The sequence below is a fragment of the Xenia sp. Carnegie-2017 genome, unplaced genomic scaffold (genome assembly GCF_021976095.1).
Source record: "Xenia sp. Carnegie-2017 unplaced genomic scaffold, XeniaSp_v1 HiC_scaffold_19, whole genome shotgun sequence".
Taxonomy (NCBI): Eukaryota; Metazoa; Cnidaria; class Anthozoa; order Malacalcyonacea; family Xeniidae; genus Xenia; species Xenia sp. Carnegie-2017.
Genome location: NW_025813481.1, coordinates 5,943,355 through 5,963,287, shown reverse-complemented (window position 1 = coordinate 5,963,287; position 19,933 = coordinate 5,943,355). Strand labels below are relative to the sequence as shown.

The window sequence follows — 19,933 nt, the reverse complement described above, 5'->3', positions numbered from 1 at the left end:
ATGGAGGCTAAACTTTGGCCTCATTTCAGCTTTTACCTTCGGAGACAGTTTCCGAATGCACCTCCTTTTGATGGATGTCCGTTTATTGTATCCCAAATTGAAAATGTTACCAAACATCTCACTTTCCTATGTTTGCAAAAAATTATGTGGTCCTTCACTCGATTGGAAGCCTATCTTGAACACATTTCCACTATTTATAGTAGCTCTGATTATAAAAATTGTGAATCTTTAAAAGAAGCTGCTGTTTTAGTACCAATCACCATAAAGAACCGCGTGCCTTACGTGTTGTGTACAGTTCGTTCATACAATTTATCAAGTTATCCTGGACAAGTGTCGTTTCCTGGCGGCAAAAGGGACAAACAGGATGTCGATATTACTGCTTCAGCTCTCAGAGAGACGCTTGAAGAAATTGGTTTGTCCTCCAAAAACTTGCGAATTATTGGCAAAATGCTTCCATATGTGACACAAACTGGGTATCTTGTGACTCCTGTAGTTGCTGAAGTTTTAAATTATGAATCGTTCACTCCTGATCTTAATCCTTTGGAAGTTACAGAGATCTTGCTTGTTCCTTTGGAAACGTTTCTACTGCAGAAATATCATAAACGTACAGAATTTCTCATGAAAGAGAAAATTGATTACTTTGAATTCGGAGAGGGAAATGAAAATATCCACATTATCTTTGGTTTGACTGCTGTAATAGCGACACATGTCGCTTGCTTATTATTTGCCCGTCTTCCAGAGTTTAAGTATCGACAATGGATAAATGATACAACAGGATTTGATAAGGATAAAATATACAATGAGCTAATTCAACCAAGCAAACTGTAATCAGAATGGTATAAAACTTACGTTTAGTCCAGCCCTACGTAACTTTCAGAACATTGTCATTATAAGTTCCTTAACTTCCTTTGAACATGTAGTTATTGGGAGTGAGTGCCAAAATAGTTGTTAATCAAGATAAATGAATAAATGAATAGGATGGCTAGTACAATATACACTAATTGAGACAGCATCTTAAAATGTATAATTGACTTATTTAAAATGTAAATATCTGAACAACACAACTGAAATTAAAACCTACACAAACTAAAATTATTTTTTAGTTAAAAAGTATCTTATTTTTTGTCATTTATTTTATCAAAAGTTTGTCTTGTTATAAATTGCATTAATAAATTAACAATTTTATGAGATTCCTATACACCAATCAACAATATACAAATTAATCAGGACAACTCTATGAGTTCATTTTTGAAAAATAGTGGCAATGTCTAAGTATACAGCAAGCTAAGAATTTGGCTGTGGATTGCTGTAGTAAGGATCTTCTACCTCATCATATATATCCGCATCCTCATAATGACTGTCTTGAAAAGATTTTACTTGTTCAGATGCTGCTGGTTTCTTCAATTTTGTCTCAAGCTTCCTCTTGAATTCTGTTGCTAAATTACCCACTACCGAGCTGGATTTGCATTTCATATTTTTGTTAGGTTTCACAGGCTTTTTTTGAGGTGGCTTGGGAAGGTGTGCTTGTGGCCTAATATCATTATCTGGATCAGTATATAAGTCAGCATCTCTATCATCATAATGAGAACTTTGATTATCAATATATGAATACTCATCATCAATTGAACTATAAACAGTATCTTCATCTTTTTTTGAACTACCTAATCTCTTCTGAATTATCTCACTCATATTTTCTTGCTTTGGTAGCAATTGTGGCATTTTTTTATTCATTTGTGGATGTTGTGGGTGTCTGCTGGGTCTCCCTGGTATGGTGCTAGCTGTGGCTAGAGCATCTGATGAATTAGACAGGATATTTGATCTTTGTCCATCAGTAATTTGTTCAGATGGTTTGACAGCGACTGGAGGTTTTCTCCTCGGTGGAGGCCTAACTGGATGAAAGGGTGCTGCTGATTGTGTAGAAACATTGGGTTTAGCAGGTGAAGCATGAACACCTTTAGGAAGAGCTTGAGATGTGTTATGCTGCAAAGCATCATATGTACCATTGTTAAAATTAAAGCTGGAAGGATCATACCTTTCACTTGATTGTAATGTATCATATGTGTTGTTTTTTCTGTGTTCACCAAAACTTGATGAATGGTCCAATGTATCATAAATTGTACCAACAGGACTGACCAAATATCCATTAGGATCATACTGATCATGTTCTAAGACCCTCGAATGAACATTTTCTGTTGGATTTTTGTCAACAAAATTTAGTGTATCATAACCAACAGCGGTGTTGCTTAAAGTAGATGCTGTTGATGGTAAGAGAATCTCAGATTGCTTTGGAAATTGCAATGTATTATATTCACCACCATTAATCATTGCTCCACTTCGTTGGCTTTGTTTAGAGTGTGGACTGGTTGCTGTTGGGGAAAGGATATCATAGGTATGATGTATTGGCGGTGGTGAAACTACAGGAGGAGGTGATACTACAGGTGGAGAAGGTGGAGAAGATGAAGTTACTGGTATGGGTTCAGCATAATCATTACACTCTCTTTTGTTTGAGGGGGGAATAGGAGCAGATTGCATTTTCCTGACTGGAGAATGATGATGCTCAGTTTGATTATGTAAATGATTAGAGATATTTTGTCTTGTTGTGGTGCTACCAGCTTTTGTGCGTATTATGGTGTCCATGACTCGATAAATTTCTGAGCATTCATTAGAAATAAACTCAAAAATTCCTTCTCCTGATGGAGCCTTGCGACCAGCTTCAATAGTGAATACATTCCCGATAAACTTGTATCTTCTAATACAATGAAAAGGCCAGAAACATACCAGGTTGCCATCCAGTGCACTGACCAAACGCACTTCTGAATGTACAAATTGAAGATTGCAAGGTAAGACTGCTCCAATCCTTGCCATTGTTGGAGTGTCTTGTGGTTGAACACAGAAAGACTTCACTATTAAATACAAAGTCACATGAGCACAAATAAAAACAATGATGAGCAACTAATGTGACACAATGGAATATTTTTTACCTAAGTTATACTCTTCCAAGGCTGAAATCCATTGATTCATCACACTCTCATTATCACAAGCCAAGAGCAATGTATGGTCTGTGATTTTCAAAGAAAAACAATGCTTCTTCTTAGATTCCATCTTCAATCTTACTTCATAGCCTGGATGTAAGTTGACTACATGTTTTGGTAGCTGCTTTCGCCAATTCTTGTCCTTGTAAACTTCCATATATCGTAATGCAGTACTGATTTCATACTTCATAACAAAATATCGTTTCTTCCAGCTTCTTTCTTCAAAATAGTCAAGTTGACCCTACACCATTAATTAAATCATATTACAGTAAAATTAAAGATTTTTCAGAAAATATTCATTGAAAAAAGATAGTTACATTATTTAGAAGTAGAAAGTACGAGTTATGGTATAAAACAATAATGCCTTCTCACAATACAAAAATCTTCTTTATACATATGTACAACACTGAATCACAGCTATGCCCAAATGGGTGAGTCAAACCAACTTTTCATGGTTACAAAAACAAGCAAATTATCAACAAATTATCAACATGAGAACTCTGCAGTTTGTAATCAAACAAAAAGATTTGTTCATCAGTTTAAAGCATGCGGAAGTAACTCATGGTGGCATTATTTTTCTGTTTTAGTCACTACAAAACGAATGTTTTTTTGAGCTACAATCGACATTGCAATTAGTGGCTAATATTTTAGCAGTACAAACAAGTGAAAAGAATTAACGCTCCGTAAAATACATACGTAAATTTGACATATTTTCAAAAACTTATGAGTTAAACATTGTCGTAAAAAAGGCAAACGGGGAAGTTATTCTTAATTCATTATACCTCAACCAATATTTCCATTTCTCACAGTACAAAATTGCGTCTCCTCTCCTTCTTCTCTGCGTTGTTTGCTGTTTAATGTCGACGAAATAAAAACAATTGGTAAAAAAAAAACAGCGTTTGTTAGTAAACACAACTGTTCGCTTTACAAAATCTTACGTATGGAGTCGCTTCGTTTCACCATGTACGAGCTCATTAAGTATATCTTTGCGTACGACTTTCGTAAAAATTTGAAGCTGATTATTGCAACACAACGTCAACATTTAATTTATATGATTACGCAAATAAAAATTCCGGAATCGGCATGATTACGATGCGGACGTCAATTTGAACCACCCACAGCAAACAATGAAGTTGCACAATAAAGATTTGGTTAAATGCTTTCATCTTTAACCTGCTTATCAAACTCCAAGTTTGGATGTTGATAAACTATTCTTTTTACCAAGAAGATATATTTATGTAAGTTAATCTCCCCACCAATGTCACATGACAGAGTTACGAGCACACAAAACATATCACAATATTTGCATAATTAGAATTAATTGAAGAAGGAATAGCAAATTAACCTTGCTATCTTGATCAACATGCTAAATGTTACAATAAAATTCGTGATTCCTAACACGATCATGAATTTTGTTGATTAAAAAATTGATAACAAACTTCAAAATGATGTTAAAGTTTAATTTTATTGATGAATTGCTTAAGGTAGATAACTAGACATTCAAACCTATTACAGTGCAATTTTTAAACGACTCCTTTACGGAAACTCACTGTAGTGCTTAATTATTCAGAGATTAACATATTAAAGAAAAACTAGCCGTATTTCACAAAATAAAATTAAAATTGAAAAGCAAGAAGGGACCATTCGCTTAGAGATTCCCTCAACATCGAAACATGTCTTAAAGTTTAAAATAAAAACATCAACAACGGGGCTTTCAGCTTGCTATACGGCATAATATCGAATAACTGAATCCTGTGTTATACTATAGTTTAAACATGTCAATACAACTTTATGAAATCATTGAAGACACATGTGACGTCATAACTATCATCAAGACACCGTGAAACTAATTTGCAAACAACTCGGCACAGAACGTCTTGTAGTCGTACGCATTCGGTACCTCTCGGCCACGTGCATCCACATACGGCTGCATGTTTTCCAGGCAATACTCAGCTTGTGGTTTGGACAAAGACTATAGAAAAGTAAGAAGATAAATAAAGAAGATCTGGCCAAATAAAGCAACGATTACCTATGATATATATGTAGACGCACTTGGTACAATTCTTGTTCTGTAACAAAATCTTTGTCGGCGCCATCAGTAAGAGCCCTAAATGCATCTTCAACATCTTTACTTGAGTGAACATTCTCTGTTTCATGACTGATCATAAATGACATATATTCGCTCAGGGAAACAACTCCATCACTAAATAACAAAAAAAAACACACTCACACAAAGTTACAAGTTCAAATATCTCCAAGATGATATGTGAGTCACGTAGCATACTTATTTGGGTCAACCGTCTGTAAGATAGCTTCAAATTCTGGCTCAGGTTGGCCTTCATCCACCATAGGTAAATCATAACCAAGAGATCGCAAGCAGGATTTAAACTCTTGGTGGTCCAGAAATTGTGATTTGTTTTTATCGAAATGCCTTAAAGATAAAAAAAAAATCAGCCACTAAACAATTATATATTCGAGCATCCCTACAAACAGATATCTTATGGATACAAGGAACGATGATTAGCATAAAGAAAATTGAAACAATACCTGAAGTTATTCGCAAACTCTCTTAATTTTTCTTCTGGAACGCCAGTTCTCTTACGAGCTTGTATTTGCTGTTCAAGATTATGACGCATCCTCATTGCCAACTGATCAAGTTGATCCCACTGTTGAGCTAAACCAACGGTCGAATGTTCCGTGTATCTATAAACGAGAATCATTTTGATTTCAGATAAGATTAAATTTATTAAATACAAAAGGCTATACATACTTGTTATCCAAGATCAATGCTTCTTCCATTCTTGCTCCAAGATCTTCAACAATAGACAATGTTTCCCTCTTTTCCTGAATCTCTTTTGACTCTTTTTCAATCAAATTCAGTTGATCCTGCAAATCACCCTGACAATCCACGATAACTGAACGTGTTTGTGTCAACCAAAGATGGAACGAGTTGGCATTCTCTGCAAAGTCTTGTCTCAGTTCATCATTATAACGTTGTCTTTCTGTTTCCTTACGAAGATCTACATCACGTTCCTAAGAGCAAGAAAGACATGACAAAGACATGCATGAATTTAAAGCACATTATAAAATGAAAACTAACCAGGATAATTTTCTCCAAACTCTCCCAGGTTTCTTCAAGAGCCTCCATTGTAAACCAAGTGTAACTGAAATATTGAAAAAAAATCTTTATTACAAAGAAACCTAGGAAGATGCATCTCTGGCAAATAATCAATTGAAAACACATTCAACAAACATACGGGTTAACAGAAACGTGGAAACTCTTGATTTGTTTATCTAGCCTCCTCAATGTTCTCATGTCATTTTCAGCTTGCTGCAAAGACTCCCGAAATTGGTCGTGTTGATCTTGTAAAGCCTAAAAGATACAAAGTAAAACACGACAGTAAAATCTTCCGCTTTATATAATAAATGTCCTTGATATATAAAAGCACATGATCAATACCTGAATTTCTTCCAAGGAATTACAGCGAACAGGATCCGTAAGATCTTCCTCTGCGTTTTCGAACCAACTGTTGAATGCTGACGCTTTCTTAGCAAATTCTAAGAACATATCTTCAACCTTTGTGTATTTGTCCAACGACTTCATAAGAAGACCTTTACGAGCAGCAGATGCTTGAAGTAAGCCCTGCCATCTAAGACAAAAAAGATGAAAATCTTTGTAGTCGTGAATACTGTATAAATGTCATGTAGACAGAAAATGTAAGGAAAAACCTATCCACAAGTTCATCGTTGCGTTTGACAATTTCCGGAGATTGAGCATGTTCAGCTTTCACTAAATCATCTTTAAGAGTGGTTACTTTTTGAACACCTTCCTTTTCAAACGCTTGTAATCCCGATTCCAACGTTTCCTTAAATTAAAAAATCCTCACGTTAAAAAAACAAACCATGAAAAGAAGGTAAAATGAAAAATGAAAAAACATCCAACAAACCTGTTTAGTTATAAGTGCTTGAACTGAGGGTAAATCCTTTCCACAGTCTTCTGACTGAACCAAAGCAGCTCTATCATCTACAAGACAATTGAAAATTAAAAATAAGGTATTAGTATTTAGTTATTTATACACACATATGCACATAGAGTGACAGTTGTAGTCTTACTTATCCATGATTCAACGACATCAGTTTTCCAGTTGAATTGTAAGAAAGCAGAATTATCAGACAGTTTATTCTTGCGATGGTTGGACAATCGCTCAAGCTCCGAAACTTTGTTCTTTAACGAAAGCAAGGGACATGGTTTTGTCAAAATGGCAAAACAGAAACTATAAATAATAGCAAGTGTATATGCTTACATTCAAAGAAGCTATTCTTGAAACAATCTTATCCTTTTCGTGATTTTCCTACGAACATAAAGTCTTTGCAGTAGGTATAAATTACCTGAATGCAATTAAACAAAAAAGATAATACCTGATCTATAAGATTTCTACCATTTTTCTCAATATCTTTCACTCGTTCCTTATGGACTTCGAAATCTTTCTCAAAAGCGTCGTGTTTCTTGAGTAATCCCTAAAACGACAACGTAACATATACATCGATACAACAAAATGCATAAAACAAACATCTCACGAAATAATATGGATTAAAGTTTACCTGAGCTGCAGCTAAAGTGTCGCCATAATCACTGCTCGTAATTAAAGTATTTTTCTCGTTAATCCAGGATTCTTCTTCATCAACGTTTGTACTAAACTGTTGGTAAGCCAAAGATTGTTCCAACTTCTTCTCTCTGTAAAAGATATACAAAAAACGACGTTAGTTTTAGCAATCTAACACCATCAAACCAGTGTATTTAAAACATACCGGTTTCCGGTTATTTCATTTAACTCGCGCCATTTCTCTTGTAAACCGTCAATTCGTGCTTTTATGACGTCAGCATCAGGACGACCTTCGTTAATAAACATCACGCCACGATCACGGACACTCTATAAAATAACATCATACCATAAAAATATACATGAATATGAGATGTTCTAAAATAACAGTTACAAAAGTGAGGAGAAAATATAGTGAGATTTACCAAGATTTTCGGCTCATGATTGTGAATTTCCGTCTGTAAACGTTGATGTTTTCTACGCAAATTCTGAACGCCAGTCAAATCTTCGCCATAATCTTCAGAGCTTGCCAACAACTTCTTCTCTCTATGAAAACGGCATAAACAAATTTACGATTAATTAACAAACAGATAAGAAGTGATTTGATTATTTCACTTAATCCAAGATTACTGATATCTTACTTAATCCATGATTCTTCATCATCAACATCACGACACAACTGTTGCAGATCGTTGGCTTTATCAAGTTTTTCACGTCGTTCGCTCGCCATTGTAGTGATCCTTGAATAAATAAAAATACTTGAAAATAAGAAACTCTATAATATCGGAAGCGACATTATTTTTGTACTTTTCGTAACGAGAGGTGATAGTTTCAGCTTTCTCTTTGATTGTCTTTGAGTCATGATGTTCTTTTTCAACAAATTTATCTGCTTGCGCCTGTAGATCATTCACGTGATCCTAAATAAGAACAAAAATACCTCATTATGAGCGTTTCAAACGTTCGCAATGCTAACAAAGAGTATAACATCAACAACAATGACATCATTATAAAGTAAATGGTTTGAACCAGGGAGTATCGTTACATGTTTGTGGATGTAGATCGTCCAGGATAGTAAAGTCCTGAGAAGGACTGTTGTTGTTGGTGTTGACTGACGTTTCGACAACCTTAGCGGTAGTCATCTTCAGAGTCAAGATTGTCGAAACGTCAGTCAACAACAACAAAAACAGTCCTTCTCTGGACTCTACTAACCTGGACGATCTACATTTACAAACATGTAATGACATCATTAACAATGAATAAAACATCAGCAACAATGACATCATCATCAACGGCAGTAACAAGGGAAACAACAAAATCAACGTATTAAATATTTAGACCTTATGAGCAATGATGTCAGCTTCTACAAGTTGATGTTTCTTTACTAAATTCTGTGTACTGGCTAAATCATGACCACAATCTTCAGAAGATAGTAATGTTTCAGTCTATAAAAAATGAACATTACTAACGTTTCAAGGCAGAGTTCGTTTACAGTTAGCAATCCTGTCCTTTCATGAATGATAAACAAACCTCATTAAGCCAGTAGTCCAATTCTTTCACATTGTTATTGTACTGCTGTACTTGATTGGATTCCATCAAATATCTCGATTTTGACTGTGATAGTTTGGTCAACTTTTCCCATACTTCCTGAAGCTTTGTTATTCTTTCTTTTACTACTTCCTCGTTACTGGCACATTTTTTTTCTTCAATAAGTTCTAAAGTAAAAGATAGAAACTCTATAGAATCAATGGCAACAATATGAAGATCTAATCACAAAAAAATCTGTTTACACATACGATTTGTTGTGGCAATGATTTGCAAAACGCGTTCTTCATTTGCAGCCATTTCAGCTTCAAAAGCCTGTTGTTTCTGCACCTTACTCTAAAACATACAAAATTACATTAGCACAAAACGAACTGTAAAACAACGTTAAAAAAACGATATATTCGAAGACTGTATAAAATTCATCTATCTATCCATCAAGTTCAATGTTCACCTGAAGATTACTGGGATCCATGTACGACTCGTCCTGAACAGATTGTAACTTTTCACTAATCCAGGCCTCCATATCTTCTGCGTCGCGAGTAACTTGCTGTATGTTTTGACTTTCTCCAAGTCTAGAGCGACGTTCAACTAAAGCTGCTTTCAATTTTTGCCACCTGGAGAAAGAAAGAAAAGAACATCTCAGGTCAAATCAACCTTTCAATAAATCATTGAATCAAGCATGCTCTACCGTTCTAAAACAGACTCCACTCTCTCGTTGATTACAGGTGAATCGTAATGATTATTCTCAGTTAATCTTGATGCGTAATCTTGAAGAGCTTTGATTTTCTCCTCCTAAAATAATGATCAAGATAACACTAGTAGATGCTTATAAATGCAACCTAAGCCTGAAAGAACGGAATAAACCTGCTGCTTTATTGACTTCTCGATGTTTTCGTGCGTCTTCACAAGTTTATCGGCGCCTTCAGGAGACCCCCTACTTCTTCACTTCGAATTAACGCTTCACGGGGGGTCATCCACGATTCCAACTGCTCCGCATCACGATTAAACAACTTAGAAAAAATACATCAAAGTTCATAAAACTAGAAATAAGAAAACGAACATGGAAAAAGCAAATATCACCTGTAACTCAAAGCATTGATCCAACTTATCTTTTCGCTCAGCCCAGGCCCTTTAATCAAAAACAGAGGCATCAAGAAAAGTTGGACAATGTCTAAGATGTTTCGATGTTTCAATTTACTTTTCAAGATCTTTTCGTTCGTCTTCAACAGTTTGCAGTTTCTCTTCGATCTCAGGTCGAGCATAATGCTCTTTCTCTGCAAGTTCTTTGCCAAAGTTATTAAAAGCCTGAAACGTCTCATCTTTTCCATCAATTTCAGCTCGATATTCCTGATCAAAGAGTCAAAACTCAGTCATACGATGATGTCTTATCAATTATTGTAGGGGCAGACTAGCAAATACATTTGAGTTTAATTATAATATTAAGTGAAAATAGCGACGAGTTCATCATCTTCTTACGTCATGTCTTTCAAGCAAAGCTTCAGCACCAACAACATCTTTGGCTAATTCATCGGATGAAACCAAAGCTTTTATACCAGTCAACCAGGATTCCAAGTCTCTGTTAACGAGTTAAAATGTTTTTATCATATATTATACACGCACTTTTAACCTGCAATGTTTTTTCCATCCAAAGAAACACTTTTTATCACCTGTATTCATTCAGAAATTGCTGATAATCATGAGAATCAACCAACTTTCCTTTCCTTGAAGCAGCCTTAAAAATGAAAACAAACCAAAGTAAGTACAATATTCTGAAAAGTACAAACACATTGTTCGGCATACCTGATCTTTCAATCCATCCCAGGCCTCTGAGATTTCATCACGTTTCGCTTCGATATCTTGCGCATGCGTGGGATGTGTTTCCATCAACATATCTGCCTCGCTGTTCAATTGACGAACCTGAAAACGAAACAAATATATTAACTCAAATAGTTTTTAGAGAAATTCACGAATATCAAAGATATATCTTACTTTTTCCTCCAAAGCTGCCAAATCTCTTTCCAAAACACCATGTTTTCGTTGTAGAGCCTGGACACTAGCTAAGTCTCGGCCATAGTCAGGAGATGACAACGCTGTATCTTTCTCGGAAATCCAAGCCTTGGTATCGTCAGCATCACTAAATGAACACAAATGAATTACAAATGAAAAAACTCCTTTAAAAACTGAAAAGAGACGATCAACATAGTTAACTAAATAAAGACAGTCAATATTGTTGTTGAAAATACATGATCAATGTATTTAACTGTATATAACTAAGTCAATATGGCTAACTTACCGGTGAAACTTCTGTATCTCCTGGGCACTTTCCAAGGCAAGTCGTCGTTCCTCAGACAAGCGTTGTAATTCTTCCCATTTTTCAGTCAAACGTTTGATAATCTCTTGAATCATCTCGTATTCACGACGATGATCAGTTTTCAGCTTTTCGGAAATGGCCGTCAATTCTCGAATGCGAGTTTCAATAATGCGCATGTCCTTTAACATTCACAAAGATGTGCAGTTTTTAGAAGCATTAATATTGCCACGGGGGGAGGGGGTTAGTTCAATAAAATTATTTGAATTATTGTTCTCGATTACTGTACCTTTTGATAGTCATCGAATTTCTTCTTTTGTGCTTCTACGTGTTCAAAGTCATCCCCAACCTCTTCTGACGTCACCACGGCTACCTACAATTGAGCAATAGTTTTCTTTCCAACATTAACGAAAAATGTAAACAGTGCAGTTTGATTTATACCTTGTCGTTGATCCACGACTCGATCTCGTGTGCCTCTCGTAACAAACCGTGTCGTTCAATAGATTCCTCCAGTTTCTTTCTTCGGTCAGCGCCAGCATCAAGTAAATCCTGATATTTCTTGTCCAAGGCATCTTGACGTTCAGAAACCTTTTCAACACCCTCCATTTTCTCTACAAGTTCTTGCGAAACCGTTTTCATATCAACTTTCTTCAAATAAGCAGCTGGCACAAAACCTTGATGGTCGTTCGTCTCCACTTTCCACCAATCCTGTAAAAAAAACCCGATCGATCACGTAAATTACGTATATTCTCGTAAATCATCGTAAATCATCGTAGGTACCTTATTGGTAGAGTTAAGTAAAGTAAGTATATCTCCTTTCTTCATCGATACTTCCCGCGCTGTTTTCTGCTCATAGTCATACAAAGCTTCCACACATTCAAGGTCAGAGAGATTCTTAACTGGAGTGATCGTCTATATAAGGAGAAAACTAAAAATTTGAACAGCCAATTCTCTATTCTTGTCATCATCGAAACTCTTATGTTCAGAAAGAGTGTGTGAATGTCACTAAACTGAAGCAAAAACAATAAGATTTTGAAGATTTTTATATCATATAAAACAGTAAGTTTTCAACAGCAGTACTTCATGTAACATACCTTACAAGTTTTACTTTGATCGCGCAATTCGTCAACAACGGTACCATAAGCCTCGAGATCACTCATTACAGCGTTGTGTTTCTTCAACATAGCACGAGCACTATCTTCATCTTTACCATAATCCGTGCTTGTTACAAGTGGTTCCTTCTCTGTCAGCCATGCTTCAGCTTCAGTGACATCAGCTAAATACTGATAAGCATGTAATGACTCGTCCAAGTCCTCTTTGCGCGCCGCGGCTTTCTCCTGTGTATCATAAAAAAACGAGACTTGAATAAAGACTTTAAAGTGAAGAAAATTTATGGATAAAAATTTGACCTTGAGTTGAGACCATTGGGTGTCTAAATTGTTTATCTTTTCCTGAATATCTTCCTTACAGTAATGATCTTTGATGAAAAGAAATGAAAATTTGTGAAAAAATATCATAAACAAATAGATTAATGAATTTAGGAAGAAGTGTTCCTTTCATAATGTAAGAATTAAAGAGATTTCTATGTACCTTCTTCAATCATTTTTTTCCCATAATCAATAACGTTGCCAATTCGTGTTTCATGACCACTCATCTCACTCTGTTTAAATAAAACAAAAAAAAGAACAAATGACATCGGCTATTTTCACATATAAATTATTAAGAACATGGTTTTCCATCAAAGCTACACAAACCATTAAAGCTTGATGTTTCTTGGACAAATTCTGAGCTCCAGTTAGATCTTTTCCTAAAATATAAAAAATTATATTTCATTAAAGTCAATTTTTGTAATGGAGACTCTAACTTTCACTCTCCAACGTATCATTAACGACGAAGAAATCAGAACATATACAATCTACACAATATAAAAACACACTACCAAGATTAGTAGATGAGACAATCGGTTCTTTCTCTCGTATCCAGGCCTCCTCGTCTTCGACGTCTCGCAAAAATTGTTGATAGCACTGAGCGTCTTGAAGTCTCTTCTTTCGTTGATTCAATGGTTCCTAAATAAACACAACAATGATTTAGAGAGTGTTATGCAAACACACACAAACACAAGAAAGTATGAACCTTCAATTTTTCGTATCTCTCCATCAGAGCAGCTTTCTTGGCGACAATTGCAGGAGCATCGAAATGTTCTTGTTCGGCAAAAAGATCAGCCTGCGTTGAACAAACATCAATTCTTTCTTGTTTTGTGATAATATCGCCTTCCATCAAATCATGTTTCTTTTGAAGGTTTTGAACTCCCGAAAGATCCTGAAAAAAGAACATTGAATTGTAAAAAAGTTCCTTTTACGGACGCTGCATCATAATAATCAGTCTAAACCTTTCCTAAATCCTCATTCTGTAATTGTGCCTCAATATCAGTTATCCATATATCCATGTCGTCAATACCCTTAAGAAACAATTGAATTTCACCTTCTATAATATTGACTATTAGCTAAACTAAACGATTATCAATAGATGTACCTATTGAACATCTGTTGCTGCTTAGCATCCTTTAACTTGTTTCCTTTCTCTTGTGTTTTATCAAGAAGATGTTTCCATAAATCATCAAGTTCATCCAATCTTTTTTGAATGTCGTTCGATGCGTAATGATCATTGCTTATGAGTTCTTTGCCCTTTTCGTGAATTGAATCAATAAGATTTTGATTGGCTTCTAACTCCGCATTAAATGCTTCGTGTTTCTGTAGTTTTCTTTGAAGATTGGTCGCATCCTGTCGAAGCAGACAAAACTATAAACCTCCTTACGTAGCATGTTTTAATGGTGTAAAAAACAAAAAAATATTATTTTAAACCTTGTAAGATTCATCTGTGGCGATCATCAATTTCTCATTGATCCAAGCTTTTGTTTCATCAGCCTCTTTTTCAAACTGTTGTAGCTTACGTGATTCCTCTAATATTTCCCTTCGTTTGTCCGATTTTTCTTGTATATTCGCACGTCTGTTGTTCACATCGTTTTTACGTTTCTCAATGTCATCTGAAGCGTAATGTTCATTTTCAATCAACTTGGTTGCTGTCTCGTTCAAATCTTTGATCTTGTCCTCTTGAGCAGCAAACGACTTGGCAAAGTCGTCCTGTTTTCGTATCAATGCATCAACTGCATCAAGTGAGTCGCCCAAATCTTCATCAGTTAGGAAAGCCTAATATTTGAAATAAATTTTCATCTACACTACAGGTAACTAACGTCATCTGTCAACAATAAACAAACACGTTACCCCCACTGGTCAAAATTCCTTAACTGTCCATGCATGATCACATTGAGTACACACTAAGATTTTCATTTTACAAGATAATACAGTTCTCTTTCAAGGCACAAATAACCAACCATTTATTTAATGACTTAAATGTTATTGTTATTGTGTAATCATTAATAAAAACGTAAAGAATGCCATTATTAAATACCTCCTGCTTTGCCATCTGATTGTCAGCATTTTGACAATCTCGATAGAAAAGTTGAAGTTCTAAACTTTGATCCATCATTGATTTGCGTTCATCCCACAGCTTGTACAATGATGTCTTTTCACTTTCCATATTGTCCAACTAAATGTTTTCAAAAAGAAAATAAGCACAATTATTACTTCATAACAAAAATCAAAGTTTCTCATCAATATCTTTAACCTTCTCTTTAATGTCATCAGCTGCATAATGCCCATTGTCCACCAACTCTTGGCCTGTGTTGAAGAATTTATCAAATCCTTCCTTTTGGGCATCAATATAACCCTATTTGTGATACATGTATAAGAGAAATTACTTCAGCAGAACAAAATGAGGCATTTTTCAAGCTAGAGAAACCAATCACCTTGTGTTCTTGATGTCTTTCAATCAACATTTCTGCTCCAGCAACATCCTTGGCCATCTCATCAGTACCAATCAATGTCTTCATTTCTGTGATGAACAAGATGAGTTCTTTGTAATCGGCTATGAACCGCTGGAGGTTGTACGAATCTTCAAGTCTGCTTTTTCGCACGTCAGACTGTAAAAAAACAGAATTATTTTTAAAAAAAATTACTGAGAAGAAAATTTGATCATGAAGAATTGCTGAAAGAGACTTGCTTTATCTTTTAAGCCACTCCATGCTTGCAATAATTCTATTTTCTTTGCTTCAATGTCTTCAGCAACTTCTGGATGCTTTTCTTTCAGCTGATCACATTCATTTCCAAGATTTTGAACTTTATCATCTAGAGCAACCAAGTCTCTTTCAACCCCATCATGCTTACGTTTCAAAGCATTTACGCTAGCAAGATCCTTGCCATAATCATCAGATGACAAAACATTGTCTTTTTCTACAATCCATTGAACAGTTTCATCCACATCCCTAAAGTTATAATTGTGCATTGATTACCAGCGTGCAAATCGGCATTATTTGTAAATGACATCAATATGATGTTTTATACAATGATTCATACACTAATAAAAACATAACAACTAAAGAAAATTGATCCATTTGAGTCATTCAAACAAAGTGCACTATGTGGTATAATCAATGCACACTCTAAAAATATAATTTTAAGGCTGCATTTTTTAGCTTAATGCAGCCTTTATTTCAATACGACACTTAGTGGTTACATTTAAAAAATAACATTACTGAATATATTTTTGTCAAAAAATCTCACATTTTTTTTCCAATTTAACTCACACACTAAAATAGTGTCTTTATAAACAATCTTTTAAACTGTTTAATTCACTTCAACAGAACAATGATATGGTCAGGGTAGATTGTGTAGGTATAAAACAAGTTTTCAATCATTACGTACCTATAGTATGCATGTATCTCATGAGAACTTGTCAGAATCGTTCTACGGACTGTAACCAGTTGATGTAGTTTATCCCAAGCTTCATTAACCTCAGATTGTTTCTCCCGTATCACTTGGATATCTGGGTGACCCTCAACCTCCAATGTGTCTGCCTGCTGGTTGATACTCATGATACGTTTCTCATTTGCATCTAAATCTTTGGCAAAATCTTCCAGTTTTTTTTTCAACACTTCAACATGCTCAAAGTCTTGAATTGTTTCTTGCGTAGAAACAATAACTTCCTACAAAGAAATTATTTTTTCTTGTATGGTTCTTCACAAGCCTACAGGTACAATCAAACATTACTTACCCTATCAGAAATCCACATCAAAACTTCACTACACTCGCGAATAAATACTACTCGTTTTTGAGTGAAGAGAAGCATGCGCCCTTTCTCTGCAGATTGTTGCAAAAGCAATTCCCATAAATGCATCAGATGATCAAGCCTTTCCTACAAATAAGACAATTTCACAATGTTTTCTTTGTAACTGCTAACAAAAAGAATTTCTAAACTAATTAAAAATAACAGGTGGTTAAACAATTCATAAAATCATGCACTTTGAATTGAAGTAATGAACTAAAAAAAACATGCCTTTTGCTTCCATGATGTTCAATATTATCATATATATAGCACATTGCAAAAGTTTACCTTGGCAGGTGAAAATTCCACACATTAATTACTTTAGAGTTTGTTAATGATTATGTGGCTGAATTTCAAGCATTTTACACAAACAAAAATTGATTTATGTGCAAGCCTGGACACTAATTCTCAAACTTGTTACCTTGCTGACTATGCAGTTTCTGCATAGAACTAAATGTACAACTAGAAGGCTACATTTTCATAAACATGCCTGTCTTTGCATAAATGATGCATTTTAGCTTAGCATCATAAATGAACTTTTCTTAAACTGTCCATAAAAGATTTGGACTAGTTGCATTGTTTGCTTCAAAATTAAAGTGAGAACTAGCTTCCAGTATTTTCATTTCAATGATTTGCCCACACAAAAATTTGCTATGTGCCATCAGACTCCCCCTGGGCAGGATAAAATACTTCCAGCCAGTAGTGTATGTAATGTATATTTTATTTAACTTTGGAGGGTTAGTACCAGTATTTCATGCACTCAAACACTCACAAATACTCATGGTTATTAATGTGTCATTGTAATATGTACATAAATACTCTTACTTTAATTGTCACAGATTCAAAATGCTCTTCCGAAATCATCTGTTCACCATTTGTCTTGATGGTGATAATTGTGTTAGTATGTGCCGATACTTCAGCTTCGAAAGCTTGGTGTTTCTGTAGCTTAACCTAGAAAATAAAAAACGTCAAATATGTTATTTACGCTATAAATTATGCAATAAATCACATTATTTGATGCGGGCGTTGTCTACAAATCAAATTATCCGTCATATTTGAAAGCCGACGTAGAATTTGAAATACTGTACCTTTAGGTTTGTAGCATCTTTAAACGACTCGTCGCTTGCAATTTGAAGCTTTTCATTGATCCATATTTCACATTCATCCACATCGCGTTTCCACTGGTGATAACGCTTCGCTTCCTCCAAACGGAGACGTTTGAAACGCGTAGCCTCTTTAAACTCGGCATAACGGCGTAAAACTTGTGCTCTACGTCGCTCAATATCCTCAACTGTCTCAAGGACAGGTATTGCGGGCGAATCAAAATGACTTTCAAACATTTTTGCAATAAAATAACAAGAAATGCGGCATAGAAATATACTTCTTCGTCAACTTGTTATGTGCACAATTAATGATGCGCAAGCAGAGGTCTGGGAATAGCTTGTTCGACAAAACGCCTATTGTGATTGGTCGAGGATCACATTCCATTGATATCAATGACTGTCGGGGGGCGGATAGAAGGATAAAAATATTTATCGAGATGTTCCAGTCAGTTCGATGCATTGTCGGTTTGTTTCGACACAGTTTGAACCCCTTCCAGTAAAAGATATTAAGCGAGAGACGTCATAACGTCTAGCATAACTTTCTTGCATATTTTTAATATCCCTATACGCAGTTTCTTACCACACTTTTCAATATTTGAGCTATGTATCTTTCACAAGCTTTTACAGCTATCAAGACCCTTGAAAAGATTAAGAATACGTTATATGAAAGCTGTGAATAAAATGAATGTCTGAATTCTACAAGCCTAGGGTTAGAAAGGTACATACCAGTACATATTATATGATAATTTGTATTTACAAAGGAATAAGAAGGAATATTGCAAATCTCCCGCTAAAGTTGCATCTTGTAATCTTATTGGATGATTTGCACCAATGGCAGGCTGAATTAACCAAGTGTCAATCATTCCTTTCTTGTTGCGTTTCCGGAGAAGACCCCAACTTCTTCATTTATTACAATTCTTCAAGAAGACATAACGTACGAAAAATTTTGACGAAAATTTCGAAGCTAAATCGCAGAAAGAAGAAGAATTGATTAAATTATCTTAAAGTAGCTTAAAGGTAACAACTACCTTGTGGTCAGTAGGATTTTTTTGCTATATTTTGTGGTATTTTTAAGGTAAAAGCGCCCAAAAGTTCGACATGTTCGTATCTTTCGCCAGACCTTTCAGAAAGATGAATCTTATTTTGCCGTAATATTTACCATTCCAATTCTTTTTAGTAAACTTGTTTGCAGTGTTGCTTTGTTTTGTCCTTCCTTGAATGCTTTGGAAAGTTTGGAAGTAGGATGTACTTCATATTTTTCATTTTTTAGCAACAAGTTGTGACCACTTCCATACGGTTTGCGCGACAAGCTAACTCGAGCGGTTGTCCCATTTCAACGCCAAAAACCCAACAAACTCGACGGGAAACGAAGAATATCGACGGACTATACTTAAAGGTAGGATGTGAATGAATTTTTTTCCGTTTATTTGAAGTTAAAAGCGAGTTTTTCTACTGAAAATACGAAAGTTTCTTGGGCGATATATATCATGTTGTTGAGGAAGAACAAATTTTGGCGCCAATTTCTCAGAGCGAACAATTATTTAGAGACTGGGCACAAGTTTCGCCTAATTTAAAATTCAAATGAAGACAATTCGACAAAAATGACCGGAGATTCGAAATCTTGATGAAAGAAAGTATGTTTGCGCTTTCATATTTTTGTTCAGTGATCTCAAACCGAGTTAAAACAATAAATTTATATGGTGTATAGAAGTTTTCGCTACCATGAGACAAAATGGCCGATCAACTTTTCGTTATTTGAAGTTATGGAGGCCAACAGTACAGTATTGAACTTGCAGTTTTGTGATTTTCTTCGTTATTTTTGATTTAATTGATTTCATTTCACAGGAAGAAAGGGACAATAAAGATTATTGACCGATTTACTTGTGCACATATTTTTTCCTAACACAAAATTTTTCGACGTTTTTCAGTTCAAACTCCTCCCATACAAGCTAACACTTAGTAAGCCTTTCTTTCAGAATAAGGTACAATGAATATATTCTTTATTACATAAAAATATTAACTGAAAGGCAATTTTGTTTTATCTATTTATATATATGTTTTTGAGAGCTATATAGGCTTGACAAATATATAAAATGTCTAGCCTAAACAAACTGCATGGAGTCGGCT

The 19,933-nt window shown here is 35.1% G+C and overlaps 3 protein-coding genes across 3 annotated transcripts; 1 reads left to right on the top strand and 2 right to left on the bottom strand.

The window, feature by feature from the left end:
• On the top strand, window positions 1-1,095 carry LOC124438255 (nudix hydrolase 11-like). The gene has a single exon (XM_046988287.1). The coding sequence runs from the start codon at window positions 1-3 to the stop codon at window positions 826-828; it is 828 nt and encodes a 275-aa protein (XP_046844243.1). The 3' UTR covers window positions 829-1,095.
• On the bottom strand, window positions 1,002-4,242 carry LOC124438248. The gene is made up of 3 exons (XM_046988278.1): window positions 3,815-4,242; window positions 2,982-3,273; window positions 1,002-2,903 (listed from the first exon to the last, which is right to left on the bottom strand). The coding sequence occupies exons 1-3, from the start codon at window positions 3,830-3,832 to the stop codon at window positions 1,285-1,287; spliced, it is 1,929 nt and encodes a 642-aa protein (XP_046844234.1). The 5' UTR covers window positions 3,833-4,242; the 3' UTR covers window positions 1,002-1,284.
• A 236-nt stretch (window positions 4,243-4,478) lies between these two features.
• On the bottom strand, window positions 4,479-18,117 carry LOC124438242 (spectrin alpha chain, non-erythrocytic 1-like). The gene is given in 52 exon segments (XM_046988270.1): window positions 4,479-5,004; window positions 5,085-5,235; window positions 5,317-5,463; window positions 5,580-5,735; window positions 5,803-6,065; window positions 6,133-6,196; window positions 6,290-6,405; window positions 6,493-6,682; window positions 6,762-6,898; window positions 6,980-7,056; window positions 7,146-7,257; window positions 7,337-7,384; window positions 7,452-7,550; window positions 7,635-7,767; window positions 7,842-7,963; window positions 8,059-8,179; window positions 8,275-8,373; window positions 8,441-8,550; window positions 8,971-9,075; window positions 9,161-9,345; window positions 9,427-9,511; window positions 9,627-9,789; window positions 9,864-9,967; window positions 10,040-10,107; window positions 10,110-10,185; window positions 10,256-10,304; window positions 10,374-10,522; window positions 10,652-10,751; window positions 10,843-10,907; window positions 10,976-11,092; window positions 11,165-11,309; window positions 11,469-11,665; window positions 11,773-11,856; window positions 11,925-12,191; window positions 12,264-12,395; window positions 12,578-12,820; window positions 12,893-12,960; window positions 13,074-13,143; window positions 13,238-13,290; window positions 13,423-13,549; window positions 13,617-13,802; window positions 13,873-13,942; window positions 14,016-14,263; window positions 14,345-14,689; window positions 14,952-15,089; window positions 15,168-15,269; window positions 15,349-15,522; window positions 15,603-15,864; window positions 16,304-16,584; window positions 16,653-16,793; window positions 17,529-17,654; window positions 17,792-18,117. Coding segments are annotated over 52 exon segments (7,248 nt in total). The 5' UTR covers window positions 18,044-18,117; the 3' UTR covers window positions 4,479-4,878.
• Between the last annotated feature and the right edge of the window lie 1,816 nt (window positions 18,118-19,933).